This window comes from Haemaphysalis longicornis, unplaced genomic scaffold, assembly GCF_048455015.1.
Source record: "Haemaphysalis longicornis isolate Haplotype H1 unplaced genomic scaffold, Haemaphysalis longicornis Haplotype H1 scaffold_10, whole genome shotgun sequence".
NCBI lineage: Eukaryota > Metazoa > Arthropoda > Arachnida > Ixodida > Ixodidae > Haemaphysalis > Haemaphysalis longicornis.
The window spans coordinates 151551275-151579079 of NW_027526204.1; the positions used below are offsets into that span (position 1 = coordinate 151551275).

The following is a 27805-nucleotide window of genomic DNA, read 5'->3' on the forward strand; positions in this document are numbered from 1 at the left end:
TTGCTTCCCCATTGTGTATTTTTCTTTAGTTAGCGTGGGTTGCTTTACAACCTGGAAAGGACCTCTTACTGCAGCAGCGATCTGCGCATTGTTGGTACTTGGGTGGTCTCATCTCACCGCTGCCACCAGTTGTTGCGATTTCGGGGTTCGGGAATCCATCTTGGTAGCGTGACGGGAGACGTTGATCAAGAGACCGATGCTTGCTGATTAAGAAAAAACTTTATACACGTATGTACATGATGAGTACAAGTTTGGATGCTGTGTTTGAACAGCTACTGCAACAGAAGCAACACTAGGCAGCGCGCAACACCACCGCCTAGAGTTCTCGTAGGGAATTCTCACTCCCAAGTGTCTGGTCTAATCACAGACCCACAATGTCACGCACATTGGCACCGACATCGCGCGAAGCCGTTCTTGTTTCTTGCCCACGCGAGGGAGAGGAGGCGATGGCGTTGCCGGTACGAGAAGACCCTTTTTCCCAAGTACAAGGTGTGCCTGGGTGCTTGATTCACGCTGCTCGACGATGACCGATTTCACGGCCCGCACCTCAAAGCCGACTCTGCTGTTTCATCAGAATCGCCCGGGCGGCTCAGGAAGTCGCTTTCCCGGACACGTCTGCTCGTTTCCACGGAAGTCACTTGGAGGCGAGGGGCACGGTGAACGCAGGGTTGATGAACCGCGGTATTTAATGCGGCTTGACACGTGGTACGAGCCGATACCGACGAACGCGCTAATTATCGCCGAGGTCCACGCTGAGGACTGCCCGTCCGCCATTTCGGCAGGCCCCTCGGGCAATATCACCAAACAGGCGCACTCTAATTGCTGCTTCGAGAGCAGCTGCTGCTTTCTAGCGCTGCACCTTTTTATCATGAATTTTTCACCAGTTCGCGGTGAGTGAGTACCCGCGTGGCATAAACATAAAGCTTACAAAGGGAACGGACAAGCACGCTTGAGGCTGTCCATGCTACAAAAACACGGGTACCATTGCGGAACAAACAAAGACGAAAAAAAAAGGCATTTTGGCCACTTTAGAACATCCCTGAAATGTTCGCCTGGTTCGGTGGCCTCCATATGAAAGCAAGGGTGACGGGGGAGGGGGGCAAGGACCAATTTTTCCAATGAACGGGTTTTCCAGTGTGAGGTCTTCGGGCGGCGTACCTGCCCGGGGAAACAAGACTTCAACTGGCTTATCTCCGAAGCGGCTCTGCAAAGGGCACTTTTGCAGTGCAGCTGATGTTGAAAACCCCTAAATCGAATAAAATATTTCGTGCAGGAGCTCTTTTTCACGTGTACAAGATCAGCTGCATTTGCCAGTCAGGCGGCGATTTTTTTTCTTCTACGATAGGTCCCCTAAATGGATGACATCCCAGCGAGGCCACAGCCACTGTGAAGATGCCTCTGCAGTAAATCGTTTAAAGGGGGAAGGGGGGGGGGGGGGGGTGATATTGCGCCATTCCATGCCAAACGTCCCAGCCGTAAAATCGACCATCCCGGAGGATTTGTTCCACAAAAATTGTTGGTCATCCTCGCATAACCCACAATGCTCCCTGAAAGTATTGTTGTCCAAAAAAAAAAAAAAAAAAAAAAACCTCTGTTTTTCTAGCGGCCCTTTTACCTCCGGGGTTTAAATCAAACTTACGCCCGTGAAAAAATTCATAAAAAAGTAACTTCTTTTATAATGGCCATCATTTGTTGGGAACATCATGTTGAGGCCCTGGGCTGCTCTATACCGCATTTTCAAAATATTTTTGCGTTTCTTTGCTGTGATTACGCCATTCAGAAAATACACGAAGTCGAGCATTTTCAAACATTTTTAGCAAATACGAGCAGATTCGCTCAGCCAATGAAGCATTTGTTTCTACATTTCAGCTTTGTGGAAAATTGGCAAAAACAATATTTACACTGAAAAAAACTGAAATTGGCGAGAAAACGTTTGTCAAACTTGGAAAAATATTCTTTCTGGCTAATATTCACCTTGAAATAGTGAATTGTTGTGCTCGTAGTAACAATATCAAATACAAGCCATTTACTAGTACAAATATCCGCAGTTTATTCCAGAAAGTTTAATCAGAACAGTTTTTGTTTTAGCAGAGAAAAAAAATCAATTTGTTCAGCGACACTACTTCACCCTGTTGTTCCACAGAGCGTCTTCTCTGCACAGCATGCGCTTGCCTGCATGAAAGACGCGCGAGCCAGCGGTAGAAGAATACACTTCCCCGCAATGGTATTTCGTAGCGTCAGTACCGGACAAAGGAATCATTCGCGGGTTAGTGGGAAAAGTACAACGTGGAGCTAGCGGTGGTGCGCCCATTCCATGAGTACGGGTAACTCAACGGCTGGCTGGACACGGAACTTGGAAGTGCATTTAAACAAGCAGGGTAGGTTATACGTGGTATCTTTTAAGTATGCCGAAAATTACGAAATAAAAGGCGGAGTCATCGAGTTAAACGGGTTTATGTGTATGCGTTAGCGGGAATTGCATAACCCGATGCTTTAAATGCACATATAATGTCCAGCCGTTGAGTTACCCGTACTCATGGAATGCGCGCACCACCGCTAGCTCCACGTTGTACTTTTCCCACTAACCCGCGAATGATTCCTTTGTCCGGTACTGACGCTACGAAATACCATTGCGGGGAAGTGTATTCTTGTACCGCTGGCTCGCGCGTCTTTCATGCAGGCAAGCGCATGCTGTGCAGAGAAGACGCTCTGTGGAACAACAGGGTGAAGTAGTGTCGCTGAACAAATTGATTTTTTTTCTCTGCTAAAACAAAAACTGTTCTGATTAAACTTTCTGGAATAAACTGCGGTCATTTGTACTAGTGAATGGCTTGTATTTGATATTTTTACTACGAGCACAACAATGCACTATTTCAAGGTGAATATTGGCCAGAAAGGAGATTTTTCCAAGCTTGACACACGTTTTCTCGCCCATTTCACATTTTTTCAGCGTAAATATAGTTTTTGCCAATTGTCCACAAAGCTTAAATGTAGAAACAAATGCTTCATTGGCTGAGCGAATGTGCTCGTATTTGCTAAAACTGTTTGCAAATGCTCGACCGTGTATTTTCTGAATGGCGCAATGACAGCAAAGAAACGCAAAAACATTTTGAAAATGCGGTATAGGGCATCCCAGGGCCTCAACATGATGTTCCCAACAAATGGTGGCCATTATAAAAGAAGTGACTTTATTATGAATTTTTTCACAGGCGTAAGTTTGATTTAAACCCCGGCGGTAAAAGGGCCGCTAGAAAAAAAGTTTTTTTTTTTTTTTGGACAGCAATACTTTCAGGGAGCATTGTGGGTTATGCGAGGATGACCAACAATTTTTGTGGAACAAATCCGGGATGGTCGATTTTACGGCTGGGACGTTTGGCATGGAATGACCCTATTGTACTGGAAAAACTTGCCGCACTATTTCCAGAATTCTTAAAGACACTAAACGTGCCAAAACCTAGAAAAACGCCAACATAATTCTGATTCATGAGAAGGGAGATACCAAATACCTTAAAGGAGTACTGACACGAAATTTTCGTGTTACGTTTTCTTTGCTGCTATGGGTACTGTTGCATACTAGCAGGCGTACCCGAGCCGAGCTCCGTCGCCTCCGACATGCGTGTGGTAGCGTGGTGTAGCGAGCGGCCAGCCAATGTTGCTGACTTGAAGATGACCAGAACCCGAAGGCAAACTTAAATTGTTTACTGCATGGCGAGAGGTGAACCGAAGCCACAGAATAATGCCCCGACCGGCGAGCGTACAGTACACGACTCGAGCAGAGTAACAGCATTGATTCACTGCTCAAACAGGACTGACTTACAGCGCTTGAGGGGGGGGGGGGGGGATCTCATTTCTTCCCAAAGCGCTAACGGTCAAACACGCGATCCCTCTAGATTGTTCACACGACATGAACGGTGCAGACACACGGAACAGTCTTTCCAGAGTTCGTGAGCGGTCGGTAGTAGCGGCGCAAGCTGAGACCGAGAGAGGCGAGAGAGGAAGTCTCCGCAACGGCGAAAGCCGTTGCGGAGAAGTTTGAATCACGCCCGGCTGTCCCAGACATGTAGCGGCGTGTTTGGATCCGTTGGCTGCAAGCGTGAGTCACCGACAGGAAGGCCTGCTCGAAAGGCGCGCGTAGTGGGGGCTTCGCCACACTGCCGAGGAGTGCGACACAAAGCCCGAAGCATTGCGGCGGGCGGGCGAAGGTGGGCAGCTAAGGTTTTAGGTACCTATACTTGAAAAGCGTGGACACGCAGTGGTTAAGAAAGACTAGAAGGCTAACGATGAAATACGGAAAGAACAGTGGGGAATCCAAAACAGCCAAGGTAACCAAAAAAGAGGCAAGGCAGATTGAAACGAATAAATGGAGGGAAAAAATGGAAGCCAAAACGTCGTTAGAGATGTACAGGGCTGAGAAGATGAACATCAGAAAGGAAAATTTCTACGATAATTCCCAGGGCAGTGCTTTGCTTTTTGAGGCTAGAGCGGGTTGCCTGCGAACTAAGAGTTTTGTGGGGAAGTATTCACAAAATGATGGGGTATGCGTGGTCTGCGGAAAAGAAACAGAAACTATGCGGCACATCGTGCTAGAATGTGAGGGTATCCATCCAAATCTACATGAAGGGAATATTGGGCTGTCAGAAGCCCTAGGATTTAAAGGTATCACAGAGGAAGTTAACTTCAAGGCTGTCGAGGGGACGAAAAGAAGATTAGAATGCTGGTGGACGAAAAGCAGAGAGGGGAATATTGCCTAGGACAGTTACCACTTGTAACAGAAAAAAAAAAGTATTTTGTGCCTAATAAGCTTTTTGTGCCTGCCCTAAGCAGCGCTAGTATTGAACCAAAAGTGTAAAACATAGGTATATTAGTCTTTTTTGGTAAGATGACATGTCATCACCCCGATACAAAGGGGAAACCAATAGAAATCATCATCATCATCAGCCGATTCGTAATAGTGCCTACTAGCCCACTAATCATAGAATGGCACATTAGGTGGTCGATCGCAGCGTAAACAATCATTTATGGCATCGTTTATTGAAAATAAATTTTTTTAATGAATTATGAAAATGTACGACTGGTCGGAAATATGGCTGCCACAGCACGCGTAGATTTGAGACACAAGCTCCGATGCGTGCGGCGCGTCGTCGCTCCTCCCACTGTTCTCGCTCCATGGTTGCCTCCCTGTTTAGGTGCACTCCGCCCGATTGAGATCTGTGCAAGAGAAATCCGAGCAGGAAAAGAGAACATTAATCAGCTTGAAGTAAAAATGAATGGTGCTATTACCTTATACAGTTAAAACCAGATCTAACGAAGTCACCGAGAACCACGAATTTTTTTGTTACATCGAGAACTTCGTGAAATCGGGATATGAGCTTCGTTAGCATTGGGCGGACAGACTTTTCGTAGCACGCAAGCGCGTCCTCAGCTCCTTCGTGAGCCCCAGCAAAGTGCATGTAGGTGCTCTGCAGGCGCTCACGAAGGAACCTAGCGTCCTTGTAGGCTAAGCGCGAGGCAGACACAGGACGAGACAAGCGATGAGACGAGGACGAGCGCTAACTTCCAACAAAGTTTATTTCGAAAAGCAAATGAATATATACCCTGCCCCAAAACAGTGAAAAAATACATAAAATCATCGAGAGATAGCACACTTGCCATGCGCGAACATTCTATAGTTAGGAATTTCAACTCCTTATCACAAAGAGCGAAGGAGGGGAAGCTGACACTGACATTCCTGAGACTATAGAATGTTCGCGTATGGCAAGTGTGTTATCTCTAGATGATTTTGTGTATTTTTTCACTGTTTTGGGGCGGGTATATATTCGTTTGCTTCTCTAAATAAACTTTGTTGGAAGTTAGCGCTCGTCCTCGGGATGCATCGGAAACTTTCCGATGCATCCAGGCAGCATACGGATTTCCTGTCCGCCTCGTAGTTCGGGTTAGTCCTTTCAGCAGAAAACCATCAATTTCTTTTGAACCAGCGGTAATCGGTCGGCTGCCTTGAGACGAATTGCAAGCTTTTTCTGTTCGAAAGCGCTCTTTTCGTGCCTCGTTTGGCTTTCATCGGGGAGATCGGGGATTTGCGATTAAATAAGGGAGCTCTGGCCACATCGCTTGTAGTATTAGCATGATGGGGCTTGTCTGAAAGATCGGGGCATGACGAACAAGCGTTATCAACCACAAAATTCCAGCGGCGCATTCCATTCCATTTGCGGCTATGGTGGCTTGCATAGTGGAGACGGGGATGTGCGATAGCTTTTCGTGACTCAAATAAGAGAGCTTTGGTTCATCGCTTGTATACGTGTAGTACTAGCATAATTGGCCTCGCCTCCAAGATCGGTGCGTAAAAAACAAGCGTCGTCACTGCCCACATTTCTCAGATACAACCAAAACAAAACACACCCAACAATACTCAAGGTTAGCATGCTGAATTCTTGTCCTCCACCACGTCTCCTGGAGTGGGCGAGAGGTTTGGGGTTGGGGCCCCTTTTTAAGTGCAGAGCCCTTCATGGGCTCGCCTTGTCGTCGTAGCTCGCTAACGGTCGATGTCAAGCGACTGCCGGAATCAGACGGCGCAGCGAGATAGGCCTCCTGCGCTGCCCAGGGGGCGCTGCGCAAGCGGCTTCCGGGCAGTACTTCCGGGTAGTACAAAGCTGCGCGGGTCCCATAGGATCCCGTGTTGAAAGAAGCAAAATGAGCTCGACGCTCCCGATTATTTTGCGACGTGGTCACCAGCTCATCCCCGACGCGTCCGATCTATTTCAGCGATCAACTTGGCATTAGGTAAAAAAAGCTTTGCAGCGCTAAACACGTTTACAGCGCCGACGAAAGTGCCGGGACCGTGGCGGCGTCTGCTACTCGCAGGTTCACCGATCGATGGTCGTACGAAGTGAAATTTTAAGTGAAATTTCTAGTTTAAACTAATACTCTACGTGACAAAGACATCTCAAAAACAGCCGATCAAAAAATAAGAGTGACGCAATCGGCGATGATCGCGCTTTAAAAAGCCAGCGATTCCGGCGGACCGCAGGCTCCCCTGCTGCGGTGCGCCGCTCTTTTGCGTACCTGCACACTATGCGTGCACTTTCATTAAACAGTGCTCGTTTGCGTCGCCGTTACGAATACATGGTGCAGCGTTAGCTTGCCGTTTTGTTGCGTGTCTCAGTGACAAAATGCCGCGACCGTCAGAAGCGTGAAATCTGTTTTGCGATTCCGAAATTAGTGGCCGTAAAACAAAGTGGTCCGGCAAACTAAGAGGCCGCTCGCTTTCCTTGTTTGCTCTCACTTTACGTAATTACGCTCTTGCAGCATTAATTCCGAGTTTGCACTTAATAGCCTAGAATTGGGGTCAGCAACGGCCGAGTTCCATGCAGCCGACACGGCGGAGGGCTGGACGGCAAATCGGGTGGGAGGAGGAGGGGGGCTTTGAATGCAGAGAAAAAATTCAGCGAAATTCTAATATTTGACAATAATCTGGCGAAGTGTGAAGAGGGGGGGGGATTCAACTGGAAGACGCCAATTCTCTGTTCTTGTCTCGCTGTCTAACTCTATTTGAAGTCAAAACTGCCGTGTCGGCGTTCAGATTCGACGACCCCTGCACTGGAAAACCAACACAGTCAGTTGTGATCGTATGTAAATATTCGGGGCCCCGCGCCCTGTATGCGGCTGTGTTATGTGATGTTATAGAAGTAAACATCTCTGCAGGCAGCGGGCGTGTGATTTGGTGCATGTTTTGCGTCCTTTAATAGCGCTTAATTTGTTTATTTGGCGCACCTACTCGCTAGTATACATGTACCCTGCCGTTCGTAAATCCTGCGGTGTAAAACGTTACGCAAGAATCATTTAGTTTGCGAAAATACGAAACAAATTTTCCACTCGTTCCTTAAGGCGGTGCCAGGCCAGCAGTGTCAGCTGAGTCGGCTGCGCAATTCTTGCGTTCGCTTGCATGCTCCCGCTGAAGCAACCTTTTGCAGTTACCTCGGGATATAGGATGAGCAGCGTTCCGTGTTTATGCTACTCGTGAACTTTCCTTTGTCGACCGCATACAAGAAGAAAAAACTGCAACTGTCGTCAAACAGTTAAACCACCCGACCTAGCGATACTGTCCCACGTCGCGACCACCGCGACAGCTCGCTCAAAAGAAAGCCGACAAATCTGCTTCTTTTAGCGGATATTATTTTTTTTAGCCTTTGCAACTACTTTAAGGGCTATTTCATACAGTATGCAGTCATTTAAACACGCCACAAAGCGCCACAACCAACTTTCACTCTGTCTTGTAATTGGAAACACATGGAGGGTGGCGAGGGTCGTCTGCTTTTGTACTACCCAGAAGCGTCAGCCGCTAGGGGCGTTGCATGTCACCAAAACTCCAGCGCAGGAGTCCTATAACGGACCCAACCGGACCCTGGTGTATCGTCGTCAGGAAGTCACGCCGCGGCTTCGGAAACCACACTGTTTAAATAGTCATAACCGTTCGAACCTCGTGAACTGCTGGCGCTTGTCATACATCTCGTTGTTTAGAGCAAAGAAAACTGCGGGTACATTTCAGGCAAAATCTGTGTATGCACCCGGCAGCCCCCGCGTTCATTTGGTTAGGAACGCTCGTTGGGTTGGTTTTTACGATAGTAAGCGAAAAAAGCGGCCGCGCAAGAAAAAAATGGCGCGTTCGAAAGGCTCCAGCAGCGCAAGAAAAAAAAAAAAATACGCGTTCGAAATGACACAAAAAAGCTCCAGTATACGAAATTAAAGCAGTCACAAAAAGAACAGAATTCCCGCTGGTGCAGTTTCAGGTGGCGCGCGGGCACTGCGAAGGCGGGAAATTTGAATAGTATCTTCGTCAAGAGAGTAGGCAGACAGGACAGCGAAGAGCGTGAGGGTGGTAGCAGTGAGGGGATAGCGGCGCCACCACCCATTATAGCGAATCACTGCCCTGCATTTCCGACAGCTTTCACATTGAGTGGAACGGCTATAATTTTTTTGAAAGTCTATGGTTTGAATCTTGGCAAAACCCCGCTGTTGATTCTTTTGTTGTTGTTTTTTGCGGCGAGGGTTTGATCAGATTTCTTTTAACCAGTGTACACAAACGGTGCCAGGGTACCTGGCCTTTTAATCTACAAGTGACGTTCGACTCTAACCTCAGTAGCAAGGCAGCGCTGAAATTTGTTTTGCTTACTCTTTGAATTCACGAAACATACATCAAGGTAGGATACCAAGTTGCAAGGAAATCAATTGTATTAAGTATGTTTTTGTTTATAAAGCTGTCTTATTTTGTTCAGATTTGGCAGGGATAACTCTAAATACATTTTGCAGCATTTCACAATCGGCACGCAAGCGTTCGTAGCAATGAATAAAGTACGGCAAGTGTATTTTTTATGTCGAATCTATGGTCCTGATTACTGCATTTAAACAATCGGAAATAGCTGTGCATACACGATCAAAAATAACTTTAAAAGAATGGTGAAGTTCACAAAAACATGTCCACAAACGCACGTCGACGCAGCGGCTGAGGCGTGACTTCGCCGGTCTCGTGTGGTTACTTGCCTTCTCCTGCGGGTCCGCGCTGTGCCGGCGAACGACGCCGACGCTTGCGCGACGCGTGATTTTCGTGTTACTTTTTTTTCTGTTCTGGGTGCCTGTTAGCCCACTAATCATAGAATAGCACATTAGAAGGTCGATCGCAGCGTAAACAATTATTTACGGCGTCGTTTATTCGTGTCAGTTTCGGTTTCGAACTCCGAGCGGCCGCCATGACAGGAGGTAGCACCTGACGTCACCATTCTTGTCGCACCGGTCTGGGCTCGCACGCGCGCTTGCCCGGCCCGGCCGAGGTCTTCACCATCCCGGACATGTTGGTGAACATGCCCGGGATGGTGAACATGGACATGTTACAGATGCACGAACTTACGATGTGACGAAGAGAGAGTGTGCATCGTGAGCAAGCATTCACGGTTCAGCGTATCCGCAGGGTGGTGACTAAACGCACCGCTTACGTTCCATCACCCAATCAAAAGCCGCGTTGCAAGATTTTCAGACTCGCGACTAGAACTGATCGTACAACAATGTGTTAAAGGAAATTCCGTTCGCAGAAAACCAGAAAGAGCACGCCCCAGCTGACCGCTGGTTACACTGCACATGTCACTCGCCTCCGCCGCCAACTTTTGAGCGAGTTCGCCTTGCTACGTCGGGCTACTAGTGAGTTACACGCGCCCAAGCTATTTGCATCATACACTAATGCATAAGTGGGCCCTTGAGTGATGTGTACAACCTTGAGACTAATGGAAAAGTGAATTTTACGCAACCGGGAGGGGCGGGATGACAAAAAAGTTTCCTGTGGTGCAGCCCCGGAGCATGCTCCGGATAACTTAACGGCCACCGGACTTCGGCACATGATCGCGTTTAAACCGCAGGAAAGGGCGAGACTCGTATCGCATTCACCGAAACGCGCACAAGCAGAAACGCACGGAGGAAGTAACGAGGCAGCAGGCCGCTACAGTTTCGCCGCTGCGCTGGCCGTGCATCGGCTGGGCCTGGCGGCAAGTGCGGCCAGCTGTTAGCGCGGCCCGCAACGGAATGCAGCCGCGAGGAGGGAAGAAGCGCGTCTCAGCAGAGAGAGGAGGCCGGCTGGTCCCGTACTCGGCGGACCCCTCGGCGGGGCTTCTGGGTCATTAGTTCAGTGGCGAGCCGCGCCGGGTCTGGCCTAGCATGCACTCCGGCGGTCGCCTGCAACGCGGCTACCACCACAACTCTGCCGCGGACGGGGATCGGGCAGCCAGGGCACGCGCCGCGTCTTCGTCGTCCGCCGACGCTCGTCGTCACGCTCTGGATGGCCGCATACCCGAGGTCCGGATACGACATGCCGCCTCCTTCAACAACGGCTTCGCCGGCTCTCCTTCGCAGTTCCCGACGCCTCCCGGAGGAGCAGGGCACGTCAACGGCAAGGCGCCGACGCTGGCACAGCCGGCCGCCCCCAACGGCAAGGCGACGACGACGACGACCGCCGCTGCTGCCGCCGCGGTGCTTGCGGCCACATCGCCGTCCCAGGGGCTGGCAGTCGACGTCCGCGGCCTGCGGGTCTCTTACGGACGTGGAAAGAGCGCCGTCGAGACTCTTCGAGGCATCGACCTCGGCCTGCCCGAGGGCAAGATGTGAGTAGTGTGGCTCCGCTTTCTCTCCTCCAACGTGTTTCGTGCTGCACGTCGGAAAGGGTGGTGTCCACTGGACCTCATCTCTAGTGCTGGGACTAAAGGTGACTTGACTGCTTTACTGACTCCAAGGTATCTCGGCAAGCCATTTCGAGAGCCTCGCACATTTCAGGCCATATTTAACTCCATTGGACGTACCCTAGTTGCCTTTCGATGTCTGGGGAAGACAAACCAATACGAACAGTATAGAGGACATCGAAGAAAAACAAAGCATATTCAAGAGGCTGCCTCGTCAAAAGCCCGCTGCCTGCGAGTTACTTACCAGTGCAATGAAAGTGTTTACTTAATGTAGTAGTGCTTTCATTCGCATCCCATGATTTTTGGTTCTTTGCGAGGGCAGCGGTAGATCGTGCCGTACTATACGTTCACCGCCGTTACTGAATGATGTTCGATTGTTCTGTGACCACCATTACGGCCTTGTTCGGTGCAAGCTGATCGTGAAGCGAAACACGAACACCGAAATAGAAACCTGCACGCATAGACTTCGTAATTGCATTATACAGCGATAATGGTTTGGCGTATTTTGGATTATGAAGATCACACTTTGAAAATGTGCCAAGATGGCGCGGCGTTTCTGCGTCAGGCACAATGAATTCCGGTGTTCCGGTTAGTGTTTTTTGTCGGGGCTTGAGTGTCAGTTCACAGCATCCCTGCCGCAGGCTTCGCACAAACTTAGTTGTGGCCGCGAGACAAAGCCTTCTTTGCGCACTATGTTCGCTTCGCTACAACTATTGCCACCAGACACCTCAATCTCGACCTGGTGGTCCGAATTTAGACGGCCAGTCGTGCATGCTTTATTTTCCTTGTTGGAGCGCTAGCCCCATTTTTGAGTGTTAGCCTATGGTTGCGACATAAGTTCCGAAGGGAGCTAAGCAAACAATAGAAGTTCATAAACTTGACTTATTACAAAAATATTTGGGGCAAAACGGAGTTCTTGGGCCCATGTATTCAGATTGATATGACAGCGGATTTTTATGTATCACGGTAAAGGCGGCCTTTTAAAACCTTCCACCATCCTTTTATATATATATATATATATATATATATATATATATATATATATATATATATATATATATATATATATATATATATATATATAAATTTTCCCTCATTTCCTAACCATATTATCCTGCGAAAGCTTAGCGAGGGCCTCGGTTGTGGCAGCCTTGATGCCAAGGTAGCATAAGAGGGTTTCCCGACAGTTACCCGCTTATGACAGGCTGTAGACGTTCGCGTCACGCCCCGGGGGTTGAAAAGAAGGTCCCATTCTCCCCGTGTAGTCTGAGTGGCGCTGGCTACCACCCTCAAGCGTCAGATACAGTTGTAGTATTGTAGTAAATATAAATACCCCAGAAAGTGAAGCAAAACACAGTCGCCCAGATAGCCGAATTGGTAAGGCATTCGAGATCTAATCGAAAGGCGTGGGTTCGGTCCCCACTCTGGGCGCGTGTTTTTCTTTCTTTCTTTCTTTCTTTCTTTCTTTCTTTCTTTCTTTCTTTCTTTCTTTCTCGCTTCAATTAATATGAAAAAAAAAATAATAATTTCACTAACGGTAAAAAAATATAGTCCAGCCATTCCCCTATGCCTTCTTTGGCATTGTAGACATGCCCGCATTTCTTTCTGTATATATATATATATATATATATATATAATTTATTTATTTATTTGTACAATACTGCGGACCTTGAGAGGTCCAAGCAGGAGAGGGATGTACACATTGAGAAGACATGCGTACGGATACAAGATCAATACATGAACGTGGGGATACATAATCAACAGGTAAGTATGCAATCATTATACATTGGATGACAGCAAGGGTGAACACTCTGGCAAAACATTCCAATCGGAAACAGTTCTGGGAAAAAATGAATTTTTGTATTGGTCTGTACGGGCAAAGAACGGTTTAATACTTCGGCGATGTTTGTGACGAGACGCTCGACTAGGGTTGTTAGCTATGTAATCTTGTGACTGGATTCCCAGTTTATTAAAATACAGCTGGTGTAGAAAGTTTAGACGGGCACTTTTACGTCGGTTGGCCAATGGCTCTGGGTGTGCGAGCTCCAACATAGCTGAAGGGGAGTCGCGGCGTCTAAAACGTTTATAAATAAAACGAGCTGCCAATCTCTGAATTTTTTCAAGCTTTTCTTTATTAGTGATAGTGTGGGTGTCCCAGACAATGCTCCCGTATTCCAGGGTGGGTCTTACAATGGATTTGTATGCAATAAGTCTAAGCGACGAGGGGGCATCACCCAGTTTATGCTTCAGAAATCCTAACTTCTTTCTCGCGGAGGAACATATGCTATTTATGTGTTGACCAGTTAAGTCTGGACGTCAAGGTTAACCCCAGATACTTATGTTCCTCCACTTGTTTAATCTGATAATTGCCAAGACTATACATGAAATGAGATTTATTCTTCTTATTTGAGATGCACATGTGAACCGTCTTGTCGAGATTTATAAGCATATCCCATTTATTGCACCATTCCGTTATTGTATGCAAAGCATGGTTAAGAACTTGCTGGTCAGCGGCAGACACTATGTGGCTAAATATGATGCAATCGTCCGCAAACAGCATGAGGCGTCGATGGGGCTTTACAGTTTGGCCAAGGTCATTAATATAAATGTTAAACAGAACCGGTGCCAACACCGAGCCCTGTGGGACGCCCGAGAAAATATCTAGAAAACGAGAACAGGCACCGTCAATTTCAACATATTGCTTGCGGCCAGTTAGGTATGAAATGACCCAATTGACGATTTGTGATGGGATGCCTAAGTTTTTCATTTTTGTTATTAGTTTCGAATGTGGAACTCTATCAAACGCTTTCGAGAAGTCTATTAGAACTGCGTCAATCTGTCCGCCCTCGTCAAGCACCTGAGCCATCTCATGGACGGTAACTACTAATTGAGTTGCAGTTGAAAACCTTCTTCGAAAACCGTGCTGTACGTTAGTAAGAAGATTATTATTGTCAAGAAAATCATTTAGGTGTTTAGCAATTACGTGTTCAAGAACTTTACAAACTGTGCAAGTGAGAGATATGGGTTGGTAATTACAATAATCGGTGACAGAGCCTTTTTTAAAAATTGGTTTCACTCGGGCAACCAACCATTCAAGTGGTAGGCAAGAAGTTTCAAGAGACTTAGAATACAATTGTACCAAGAATCTAGCCAGCAGCTCTGCATATCTTCTAAGAAATGCGGTGGGAATGTTATCAGGTCCTGCGGATTTTTTAGGATCTAATCGTAGGAGCTGCTCAGTAACACCTTCGACAGTAATATGGATATGTTTGTTGCACTTGCCCTGAGGAAAGCAAGTTCTCTTTGCTGAAACGTAGGCCACAATCGTGCTTTTACCTTGTTCGAAGTTTTTCTTCTCTTATATATATATATATATATATATATATATATATATATATATATATATATATATTCAGCACCTCCCAAATGTTTGTGTTGAACATGATCGTAGTCAAGATAGCGACCAAGTGGTTGTACTTTGTCATTGCTTTACTATTACTGTCTCCCCCTAGCTGATATCCCTTCATATGGCAAGGTTGCTCCCTTTTTCCGATTCGAGAAAGATTGGTTCCTCTAGACTACAAGAATGGCTCTGTTGTTCAGAACTACATTTCGATGCTTTATCATTTATTATTATGGAGGGTATGGGCGTGTTAGCATTCATTTAAAGTGGCCCTATAGGGGCTGGACACACTCTTTGACCAGGTTTGAAAAGTCGGACAGGTGCATTTTATATAGACATTTACCGACTTACCTGCCTATTCGCTGTGATATGCAGTAGTTCAGTTTGTGTGGAATCTGCTGTTTTATGGTGACGCGGCATGCTAGCACATTGCTTAAGCTTCACTTTGTTGACAAAGCTCGCAAAATAAATGTGGTGTTTATTCTGTCTATTAAGAAATACACAACGTATGGTCTATAGTTTCCACCTTCTCGTGGCGCGAATAGCGCAAGGGGCCAATGAATTCAAAGCGTTCTGTCGTATTATAGTAATGTCATTAATTCAGGAGTATGTTTTACTAGCACGATCCTGTGTAAATTCATTGAGAATTTTCAGTGTTCAAAGAAAACACAACAGTAATCGTCGCTTTGGAAGAACATGGCGAGGTGAAGCCCTAACGGTGCACTTAAGCCAACAAGCCACATCAACGACCCCGGTGGACATTGCATTTCACCCGCCAACTCAGCACGAGAGGCAGATACCAGTTATGAGCTAAAAATCCCCTGAAGCCGCGACGTGATATAAAAAAAAAAATCCCGGGCCATATCCACTAACGCGAAACCTGGGGAGCGGCGAAGCATGCAGTGTATAAGTGAATTCTTGCCTCCTTGGCGTTTTTGCCAACGGAGAGGAAACCGTGCGGCGTGCAGGTACTTGTCTCTGACGCACGAAGCTTTCTAGCGGGAGGCGTAAACGAGTTTTTAGTACCGCGACTACATGAGACGAACGACGATGACGAGGACAGGAGACCCCAACAGCCCCAGCCCCTGAGGGGCTTCGTCCCTAAAATCCACCTCCAGATTCTGTGCCTGAGTCTTTCAGTTGAGGCGGAATCTTCAGAATGCTGGCCGCACTCGGATAGCCTTTCGTAGGCAGGGTGAAGGGCAAAGGCTGTTCGTGAAGCTGCGTAGAGAACTCAATGCGGCGAGTAACGCACGTCCCTCGATGTTCATCGAGGTCCCTGCGTGCAGCTGCAGTTGTGACAGGTGACGCACTTGTTTGCGCGACGCCTCAGAATTGTATTTCGGATTTACACGGCCGTGCAGGCTGCCAGGTTGCTGTAAAGGTCGGCGTATCTTTGCAATGGCCTTGACTGGCCGGATGACGCCTCCATCTGGGTTGCCAATATCCGGTTTCTATGTTTCCCCATCATAGTTGGACGTCGGTCAACGGAGCAATGAGGGAACTTAGCGAGCGACTGTTTCTGCCAGTCTGAATTTTTCGAAAACCAAGCGACTGACAAAAAATGCATATTACAAGTGTTCGTAAAGCTTTCTGTACGTATACCGATCCGGATGAGCACTGTATATGTACCGTGTTTCACTGGCTCCATGCGCTGTGTGCAGGGGCGCTGACACTGCGCAAAAAGAAGTCTTAAGAGGGGGTGATCACGCCCTCCCACCACCAAAAACTGCCGAAGCTTGCACTAAGTCGCCCAAGGCTTGAATCGGAGCGAAGCTGCAGGATTTCTTTCTAAGTGAGCACTCAAGGACACATCAGCACGCATTTGTGCAAGTTTGAGACGGTTTATTTACATGTTCCATCGTCGCTTTCCACTGTGCTAGTAGTAGTTAGTAATCGTTACATGTTTCGATATCATCATGTTCCTCATGCCGAGGATTACATGCGCGTCAGCGCTTGACGACAGCTGGGGCGCAGTGGCGGCGCGTACGTGCACAACGCATGCGCGGCGTTCCTGGAGTTGCGTCGATGTTCCGTGGAGCAGGTGTTGCGCCAGCTGTGGCCTTGTTGTTAGGCAATGGGAGCCGCTTCTCAGGGTTTTCGTCTGTTTCTTCATTTATTTATTATTATTTTTTTGCTAAAGCCACCTGCGCGAGCCGGAGGCGCTCAACGGTCGCCGTGAGGCACGCCACACAAACAGTCGTCATTTTTTTATATTTTTAACGCGTTACGTCCCACGCATTACGGCCACGTACAACAGCTCCTCTGTTAAAATCATTTTAACAGAGGAGCTGTTGTACGTACTTCTAACACAGGAAATTGCGCATTGAATGCGCAATTTCCTGTGTTAGAAGTAATGCGCTGGAATACGTGCCATAATTTCGCTGGCTCACCATGGCAGCTGTATAGGTGACCGGTAAAAAGCGCAAAGGCTCATGGGTACATTGTTTTCTCCAGCGGGGTCGCGTTACTTCCGGTTCCAGAGCTTTCCTGGCCTCCCGTATACGCCGGCGGCTTTCACGAGCGTGTGTGCTTGTTGCTTATGTTTCTACCGGAAAACAAAGCTCATCCATGACGCATTCAATAAATAACAGCGATTGATCCTAGTAGGGGTTTCTCTAAAAGGTAAGCACCCTGTGACAAATAAACACGCACACGCGCGCGTGAAAGCCGCCGGCGTACGGGAGGGCAGGAGAGCTCCCGAACCGGAAGTGGCGGGAGCAGACGACGTACCCATGAGGCTTTGCGCTTTTTACCTGTCACCTATTGCTTTGCCAGCGCCGAAAGTTTGTGATATGGGGTACACAGTCGATGAAACAGACGAGTGCAATTTATGCAGCCCCCCTTAATTAAGCGGTCAGTCTATGCTGCGCCACATGTCCCTTTATATGTCCCTCTCTTTTTCTTCCCTCTTTCACCTACTACTCTTCTTTTTACTACTCATCTGTCTTTTCCCCGTTCCCCTTCCTGCAGACTAGCACGTCGACGTACGCATGTTGGCAAACCTGTCTGCCTTTCCTTCTTTAATAAAGAGCTTCTCTATCTCTCTCTCTCTATCTCTCTCTCTCTCTCTCTCTCTCTCTCGCCATACATAAACACACGGGTATCCCTGTAGCATTCCAGGTACCACACTGCTTGCGTTCTCATCTGCGAAAGCGGCATGGTGTCTCGTAGCGTCACTAAATAAGCTACGCTAGTGTCTCGCGTCCTCGACGGAGGAGCATGACGTGTTCCCTTTTGCCCGCAGCTATGGCCTCTTGGGACCCAGCGGCTGCGGCAAGACCACCCTGCTGCGATGCATCGTGGGCCGACTCAAGCCCCGGCAAGGCAGCGTGCACGTGTTCGGCTGCAAGCCCGGCCAGGCGGGCAGCTACATTCCGGGGCCCGGCGTGGGCTACATGCCCCAGGAGCTGACGCTGTACCCCGAGTTCTCCATCCTGGAGACGCTCACGTACTTCGGCCGCCTGTTCCGCATCGACAGCCAGGTGCTGCGCGAGCGCACCGCCTTCCTCATCCGCTTCCTCGGCCTTCCCGAGAAGAGCCGGCTGGTGAAGAACCTCAGCGGGGGCCAGAAGCGGCGCGTCAGCCTGGCCGCGGCGCTGGTCCACCGGCCGCCGCTGCTCATCCTGGATGAGCCCACGGTCGGCGTAGACCCGCTGCTGCGCCAGAGCATCTGGCACTACCTGGTCACGCTGACCCACCGCGAGGCCATCAGCGTCATCATCACCACGCACTACATCGAGGAGGCCCGCCTCGCCGACTTGGTGGGTCTGATGCGGCAGGGCCGCATGCTGGCGCAGGCCGTCCCGGACGACCTGATGCAGAAGCACGGCATGCTGACGCTCGAAGAGGTCTTCCTCAAGCTCTGCATGGCCGACAACCACCACAACAACCACGTCGCCCCCGGCACGCCCACCGAGAACGGCGCCGTCCTGGTCCCGGCCTCCGCGGTCGAGGCGGCGGCGGCTGCCAACGGGAAGGCCATGGCGGCCAGCAAGGAGACCCTGGCGGCGAACTCGATGACGCACCTGGTGCGCAGTAACAGCGTCGAGCCCGGCGTGTTCCAGGAGCTCAGCGAGAAGCACGATGTGAGGAAGAAGGAGCCTTTCTTGGACTCCTGGTTCCGCACGTGGGCACTCGTGGTCAAGTCCCTCACCAGGCTACACAGGAATCTGCCGTGAGTGTTTCACGCGCCTCGCTTGCATTCAAAAGCTCGCTGCCCCCCCCGTGCATGTATCCTCTGTGGCTGCGTTGGCGAGAGAGCGCGTCCAGCTGGCGTCCCAAAAAGCATGTTCGGGAAGCACGTGAACACTCACCTTAACTTACCCGGCGCCAACATCCCCCGCACAAAAATTAAGTCATCTGACGCCCCCCCCCCCCCCCCCCCCAAAAAAAAAAGAAAAAAAAAGGGAAGTTGTTGCAAGGAGATGAATCGAGCCCAGGGGCGCGCGGTGGCAGGAAAAAGCGGCGACAGCATGCGGATAATGGTGCTCGAGGTACTTTCAATACAAACAAAACGGCGCCGAAAAGGAGCGAAAGAACAGAAAAAACGGAGAGTACGGCCCTCGTGCCTTCATAGCACGTGTGTCATAAATAAAGCAAAGATACGGCGCGTGCCTTTAGCTTAGACAGGCTCCTCAAATCCTGACGAACGGTAGCTTCGCGGAACCGAAAGTAGTTTTTTCAAAGCAGCTCTTCTTTTTTTCGTTAGTCCTGGTGACTTTGTTGTTTTACTACATTCCTTTTCTAATTGCACAAATTAATATGTTTACAACAATGCCACATTTCTCGCAGCTCCGGTGCGTGTAATTTACCCATGCATGTATTATTCATCCTCGAAGGTTTCCAGTTAAAAGTGATTTCCTGCATTTCAAAGCAAACAAACAAAATAAATGGCTTACACGATCCGAAAGTGAAAACGCGGAAGACAGCTGTCGTGCTGATTATTTTTTTCTTTGTGATAAGAGTAAGAGCAGATGGGAAACTGGGGGGAAGGGATATGGTCTAATCTACTTGAAAGGGCAGCTGTCAAAATGTCTAACCTGATAACACCAGACGGGATAGTCAAACCCGAAACCTAAACCAAGTATGTCGCGGAAAATGTTCCCTCATCTGAAAGGTTCTACATTTAAACCTGAATATAACTAAGTTGACCAACTCCCAGTTTTTCTTTACATGGAGACTTCCGTTACATGCAGGTTTCTGGTTAAGGCTCGCGTGAGTGAAGCAGATGCGAAATCAAGAGTCCAGACATCAGTGACGGCCAATTAATCCTTCAAGGATTTATTTATTTCACAGTGCAAAGAGTTCGTGATTTGCGCAGCTGCTTTTCCACAATCTTTACACCCCTGTCACACCGGCACTTTCAATCCGAATTGAAGCGAAGCGCGATTGACTTTTCGAGCGCGCTCGACGCACCGCCGCTGCAAGACGGCACGTTTCTATCCCGATTGAGAAATTGCACCGGCAGCACTCACGTACGACAGATGGCGCCGAGAATGGGCTTCGCGGCCGGCTTAACTTTGCGCGGTCGTAGGTATGCGTAACTATGTAATTGTTATCGCACGTTTATTTGAGTCAAGTTATCTGATACAATTTGCGGCGCTAGTTGAAATCAACTTCTGTCCCCTTACTCAGCGGGGATGGGAGTATCGCCGCCGCTGTCGTCCGATCGTACGATCGCGCTTGGTAACCGCAATCGCGCTTGAGAAACCAGGATTGAGTTCTAGCAGGTTCGGGCTCGTTCACAATTGAAAGTGCCCGCGGGACAGGGGTATTAGTTGCTACACGGCTCTACAAAAAAGCAAATTCACTTGTGTCCCCCTTGCGTCACTTTTTCATATCACTTTTTCCGTGTATCACTTAACTGTCACTCTTCCCTTTTGACACTTTTCGGTGTCTTAACGCGTTTCTAGGACCAAACTTATGCCGAAAGGGCGCCTTTTCGTGAATTTGATGAACTTGATGCTCTTTTCCACACTCAAAATCGGTGAGAGGGTGGCGACGTTCTTTCACGCCGGCGGGAACGGAATTTAACATTGCGATCTTTTCTTGAAAAGGCAAAACTTTTCGTTTTCAGGCAGCAGAACTCATCACCGACGAACCGGCACCACAGATAGCAGTAGATACTCACTATGACACGCTGACAGGCCGGCCTAGCACCTAACCGACTCCGCCCTCGCAAGTGGAAGCGCACAGTAGTTTGCAATGCGGTTGAAATTATATCAATTAGTGAATTTATACAGTCGATTTGTCAGAGAAAGTGCGAAAAATATTTTCTCATCAGCGTAGCGAATTCGTTACATCCGTGTTAACCGTCGCAACGCCTCCGTTACATAGATGTTGCAAACACATGGGCTTCAATGGGGCTGACAATGGGGAATTGAAGAAGTTCGTTGGAACTCGTTACATGGAGGTTGGTGACATCCAGGTTTGCCTGTAAACGATGCGCCGACTCCGAGTTCTGTTGCAACTTTTCTTTCCCAGCTATGCAGGGAAGGCTCAGTTTCATTTCGCTTTTATTTATTTATTTATTTATTTATTTATTTATTTATTTATTTATTTATTTATTTATTTATTTATTTACAGATACTGCCAATCCCATTTGGGATTTTAGCAGGAAGGGCATTTCATAGAAGGTGAACAATAATAATAATAATAAAAAATCATTTGGGCTTTCAAGTTATAACACATACATACACGAGGGGAATACATGTTGAGAGCTAGTCACTTTTTAGCACAGTGTAATTGTTTGAAAAAGGAATGAACAGTAAAGGAGTAACATAATTTGCATCGTACCTAGTATGACGTAGCATGACAAACAAGTCCCGCAGTATATAGAATAAAACAACAATCAATGTTCGTACTTGTACCCATGACAACCTGACAACAACTGCCTTCTTTTATTGATTTAACAAAAGCACAAAATTCGTACAGAACACGAGTAATTCAGAGAATCTGTAATGTAGTCGGGTTATTCGTTGTCGCCTTGTAAATGCTCTTTTACTGCCGCGATAAAATTATCCAGTGAAGTACAGTGTATTATGGAAGGGCTCAGCCGGTTCCATTCCCTTGTTGCCAATGGGAAGAATGAATATTTAAATGAATCTGTGTGAAATGAGCACTCGTCAAGCACTTCGGAACGTGTGTGACGTGTCAGTCTTGTTTGTGCAATAGAAATGTATTTGGATTTATTAATCTTTATCTCTCCATGTATCAGTTGGTACATGAACCGTAGTCGTGCTAGTTTGGCTCTATTTTGAAAAGTTAGGATTCCAGCTTTTTTTAATAAGTTCAGTGGGTGAGTCAGATAATCGATACTTATTGTGTATAAACCTAATTGCTTTCCTCTGAATTCCTTCTAACTTGTTAATTTTAGTGACAGAAAATGGGAACCAAACAATATTGGCATACTCTAACACAGGTCTGGCGAAAGTTTTGTACGCAATTAGTTTTGTTTCTGCAGGAGCTAACCGAAGGCGTCGTCTAAGGAACATCAAGCGCCGTAACGCAGCTCAGGTTACTATGGATATGTGGGAGTCCCACCTGAGATCCTGGGTTATTGTTAGGCCGAGGTATTTATTTTCGTAAACTCGTGGCAGGGGAATGTTATTAATGGTGTAGGGGAAATTAGACCTGTTTTTTTTTTTCTAGTTATTGTCAGCAGAGCGGATTTTTTGGCGTTAATTGTCATTTGCCAATCAGCGCACCATTTTGACACGGTTTCTAGGGCATTGTTTAGCGCTATATGATCTTCGTGGGAGTTAATTTCATTGTACAGTATGCAATCGTCGGCGAAAAGCTTTACGGTAACAGGAATATTCAGGGGTAAGTCATTAATAAATATAAGAAACAGCAAAGGTGCTAGGACGCTGCCTTGAGGTACTCCGGAAGTTACTGTTGCTATAGAGGAAGTTTCATTATTTATCTCGACGTACTGTGTCCTATCAGATAGGTAATTTTTAATCCAGCGAACAACCGAGCAATTTCCTATAGCTGACTGAAGTTTCTTAATTAGTTTTTCGTGTGAGATACGATCGAAAGCTTTTGAAAAGTCTAGTAGGATGAGAGGTCTACTTGTTTTTGGTTATCAATGCTCGAAGACAAGTCGTGTATCAGTTCAGCTAGCTGAGTTACTGTAGATAGCCCTCTACGAAACCCATGTTGGGAAGGTGACAAAAAGCGTTTTTGCTCGAGGTAAGTGGTCAAATGTTTAAGAATTAAGTGTTACAAAATTTTGCATACTGTGCATGTTAAAGAAATTGGTCTGTAGTTTGATTCATCATTTGTGTTATCGCATTTAGGTATAGGGATTATTTTTGCCTTCTTCCATTCTTTTGGAACAGTACCTGTCAGGAGGGATTTGTTGAAAATGACATATAAATACTTTGCTATCCATTCGGCATACCTTCTTAGGAATTGGTTTGGAATCTTGTCAGGGCCAGGGCTTTTTTTTATGTCAAGACTTAGCAAAAGGTTGAGTACGCCTGCTTCAGTTACAGAGACTGGTTCGAGGTGATTTTCGTCACATGAGTCAATATGCGGTAGTTTACTATCATCGATAGTGAAAACAGATGTGAAGTACGTGTTTAAGGACTCTGCTGTTGTGCGGTTTGTTCCCGTGGTCGGTTTTTCAGTACGTTTTTTAGGGTTAAGATAATCCCAGAATTTCTTTGGCGCGTTTTGAATGAAGCTCGGTAGAACGTTTTTAAAATAGTGACATTTCACCATCTTAATTTTAGATTTCATTTCAACTATGGCAGTGCAAAGTGAATTCCTAGAAGGATTAGGTTTATGCTTCAGCGATTTCCTAAGTCTTTTAACCCTGCGTTTGGCATGAATAACGTCTCGCGTTATCCATGGGTTATGCTTATTAGTTCTTTTTGTTTTTACTGGTACGTAATTGTGAAGGCAGTGTAGCACAATGTTTTTACATAATTGCCACACTGTATCTATATCGGCGGAGGGATGATCTGAAGCATTTACGAATGACTCTAACTGAAAGGAAAGATAATCAGTTATAGTTGTATCGTCAGCGTTTTCGAAGTCCGCAAATGTGGTCCGTGATACTGAATCAGTTTTACTTCAGCGGCCGTGTCGCGGTCACTCCGCGACACGGCCGCCAGCGAACGGAGTCGTGAGAGCCCCGATCGAACCCCTTCAATGGCGATGACAGACTGAATGTACAATGAGGATACTGGTGCGGTATGTTCCAGGAGCCTCATCTTCTTCCTATACATTTCGCAACCGGCCGCATCACGAAGATTCAGCCACATCGAAATGCACACGTTTGTGTCAGAGGGCACGTCCGAAACTCTGTGCCATGGTCGCCGCGGCAGTGTTATTTCTACTAAAAGCGCAATAAGGAAATTTCCATGCCCACAACATAATATATGATCATAAAAGAGTTGAAAGTCATTAAGGTCAATGTTAGCCGTAGGGCTTGAACTAACGGAATGCCTCTTGGTATTTTTGTTATCCTCTTTAACAGTTTTTCCTTTCTTATTTTAAAAAGAATTGGAGCTCCCCCGTGCCGCGAAGACTGGGTTTACAGCGAAGCTGGTGGCCCCGCCTAGCTTATTCTTGGTTCGGTGAGCTTATGCGTGGTTATGCTTGGATACTCCGCTAAGTTTTGTGCCTGGTTATGCTTCGAGACTCGTTCAAGTTTTCTGCGAGTCGTCGTAGTTAGCCCCCCACTCGGTACAGTCTGTACAATCTGTTTCATTTTCAGTACCAGTCATTTGTTTCGGGTTCGGACCGAAATCGTCGCATCCGTTCTCGAAAAGCGGTGAGGCGGCTTTCGCCCCGCGCTTCCTCTTCTCGCTCTTCTGTGGCGCCGTCTCTCCCTTCGTCGGAAATCCGGCTGCTGCATCTCACATAGATTTCCGAACTTGCGCTGAAAGTTCTCCATGACTGGCAGGCCTGGATCGTTCTGTGCGCAGGCTTTCACATCATCAGTGCGCGCTAGAACAACCCGCGGCAACCAGCTCCGCAGAATCGGCGTCTGTAGCGCGGAATCGGCGTCTTTGCTCCCCACTTCATCAAGAGCACACATGGCGTCTTCTGCAAACGAACACATTTCCCAATCCCGCTAAATTACACCTAATTCAGCCAGCGCTATACCTTTCACCTGACTGTACTGCCTGCCAGTCCCTCGGCACGCTTCAGCACCTTATGTGGGGATGCCCGAGAAATCCCTATCCAAAAATAACCACACGTGAGCATGGGCGTCCGGAAGGGGGGGCAAGGGGGGGCAACTGCCCCTCCCTGGAGATTCGGATATTTTTATGCACTACAAAAAAGCTGCGCAGCTTGGTTGGCCCATAATTAAAATAACTTTGCCCTGCAGGACGGAAGAGAGGAGAAAACGACACCGACGTTCCCTCCGTTGTCTCGTCCTTTAGCGCGAAGTTTTTTCAATTATGTACGCGAACCAACTAGCCCAACAATCCACGCTACTCAAATGATTAGCACAACCAGGTCCTGCGTATCCGTATGGAACGCCCTTCAGGACTGCGCTCAACATTGCACTTTAGGCACTGACTAACTGATTGATTTGATTGATTGATTGTAGCGTTTAACGCTCCAACGCAACGCGGGCGATGAGGCGCGCCGTAGTGGAGGGCTCCGGATTAATTTTGACCACATGGGGATCTTTATCGTGCGCCGAAATCTTGTACACACGGGCGTTTTTGCTTTTCGCCTCCATCAGAAAAGCGGCCGCCGCGGCCGGGAATCGAACCCGCGACCTTGTGCTCAGGCACTGACTAACATTGCCGGTCATATGACGGCAGTAAAACAGACTGCTTGTGCTGGCTATTGAAGATAGCGAACAATTCTGAAAGGTTTGACGTTTTTTTCTTGTTTTTTTTTCTAAACTTTGGATTTATGCAGTCCTACCACAAGAACTTCAGTTTTCGGACAAATTTGCAGCTATCGTCATCGCTACACTTAGTAGGGAGAATGTAACAACCTCCCGTGCCATCCTGTCACCTAGTACACCATGTCCTTCGAAATAGCGAAATGTCGGCACCACCCAAGCCCCGAAACAAAACCTATAAATCAGCCCCTCAAAACGATTGTATGCCTGTACTGCATTGAAAGTCAGGAAGGCCAGTGGTATCTTTATTGTGTGAGCCATTTCAACAGACTTCATCACAGATGTCATCTCGCGATTTGCCCAGAAAAACCCGAGGCGTCTGCAGCTGCTATTTAAGGAAGATTGACGGAGTGCAGCTGTGTGTATGTGAACGTATTGTACTGTGTGCAATTGGCGTGAGTCGAGAACCCTCCCGCAGCGACACTGATCACACTCTTTTACAAAGTGAGAGTATCTTTTCGCATTTTCTTTATTCACTTTATTGCTTTGTTCGGCAATAAAATCCAATGTATATTCTCCAAGTCTGGTTCTAATTCGCTGTTTGTAATTTTTGTAACCACAAATAACGCCTTTTTGGTGCTATCCAACCGTAACCCCCCCCCCCCCCCCCCCCCGCTGATGGATGCCCCCCCTTGCAAAAAGTTCTGCGGACGCCCTTGCACGTGAGCAGTGGCAGAAGGTGTTGCGCTGCCCAGACCAGGAGGTCCAAGCTTCACTGGTCGCCCGGGCGGCCGCGGTCGCCGCCAAAACGGTGGCCACCATCGTAAACTAACTCTGCTCCCAAATAAATGTGTTTCTTCTTCTTCTTCAGGCGCGAACGCACGTGAACTAGCGAGGAGAGCAGCACGCGAGATCACGTCACAAACGATGGGCAGAGTGTTCTCGAAGGTCGAGCGGTTCCGGCGCCCGCGAGGGCGTCATAGCTACAGATTCTACAACTACTTACCCACAGCTTCTATGTCAGCGAACGCATGTAGAGCTTGGCGTCGTTTACATCGTTGTTCAGCTCGACGGGCGCGACGTTGAGCATCGATATCAGTAGACGTACCTGGGCTGTACATTCCCTGCAGCTATTTGCCACTTGATAGAGCCGATGCGCAGCACAAACGCGAATTTGTGATGGACCGGGGTATAAAACTTACTGATGTGAGCGCCAGATAATAACTGTTAAATAATATTAGGACAGAAACCTATAAATCAGTTTCCCGGAACTATTGAAATTACGTATATTTTATCATTGATCAGTGACCGTAACATGTCGGCCTCAAAAATTTCAGCGTTTTAAACGAGTCATCAGTGTCGTTATCATCGGTCCCGACTATTAACTCTATGGGCCCCAAAAAAACAGGCAGCCCCGGGCCCCGAAATGACTTTATCCGGCACTGGGTATGTGGCCTGCCTCGCATGGGTCTTTGATACCCGGAATTCAATTTTCCTCATGTGTACACTGGCTCTGACGGTGTAACAGTATCTGACGGTATAAGCCTGGTTCTTTCAAAAGAGTGCCCTGCTCAATTATAGTAAGGCAAATTCAAACGCAAACTTCCAGCAACTAAGCTAGATGTTAGCGAAAATGGAGGAAGCAGTGGCGACTCACAGCCCACTTTCTTGCTGCGCCCTTACGACGTCCCTGGGACATGTTTGGGCGATTGGCGGCCGCTGACCAAAGCTACCGCCAAGAAACATGACTGCTCTTGTAGTGGTGCCTGTAGTTCCGATTGATAGGATCGCTTTTGCAGCTAACACACTAAAGTATTTTTAGTACTTCCCTATTACGTTACCACTGTAAAATGTTAGCTTGGGTTGGTACATAATAAAGGGAACTGATTTTATGTGCAGAGCACTTTAGGCTCCCGCCTTGTCGTAGCACGTTCGCTGTCACGCTGTCTAACCACCGCCGCTATCAGGCCGCGTAGCAACGTAACGAACCCAAACAGGCTTCGAAAAACAAGCTGTTTATATGTTTATACAGGGTGGTGCGACGATCATTGGAACACTTTAAAATGTTTTTCCTGAACGAACCGCCGCTCCTCAGTTCGCGCTCAAACTTCACACGAAGGTCGAATTTTGTGGTATTTTTTGTTTGACACCGGGAACAGCGACGGTACTTACCTGGTTATTCTGAAAATAAATAAGCGATTTTTGCCTATGGGAAAATGGCGGCTGATCTGGACGTGCGAGCCAGCGCAAGTTGATCTTGGAACGACGGCGCCACCTGGGGCATGCAGAGCGGAACGCACGTTTGGGATTCACGGTAGGAAGGAGCCAAATGAGCTTGCAGACGATCAGAAAATGTGAAAGCGGGTTTTC

General features: G+C 47.7%; 1 protein-coding gene across 3 annotated transcripts in view; it reads left to right on the forward strand.

The window, feature by feature from the left end:
* Snu (ABC-type transporter snustorr) overlaps positions 1-27805 on the forward strand; it is a 109821-nt gene that overhangs the window by 71348 nt on the left and 10668 nt on the right. For all 3 annotated transcript variants that reach the window (XM_077691257.1, XM_077691255.1, XM_077691256.1), the window contains exons 2-3: positions 10891-11138; positions 17864-18793. In XM_077691257.1, coding sequence (XP_077547383.1) covers positions 18015-18793 — 779 coding nt within the window. In that variant the 5' untranslated portion in view covers positions 10891-11138; positions 17864-18014. The remainder of the gene's footprint in view (positions 1-10890; positions 11139-17863; positions 18794-27805) is intronic.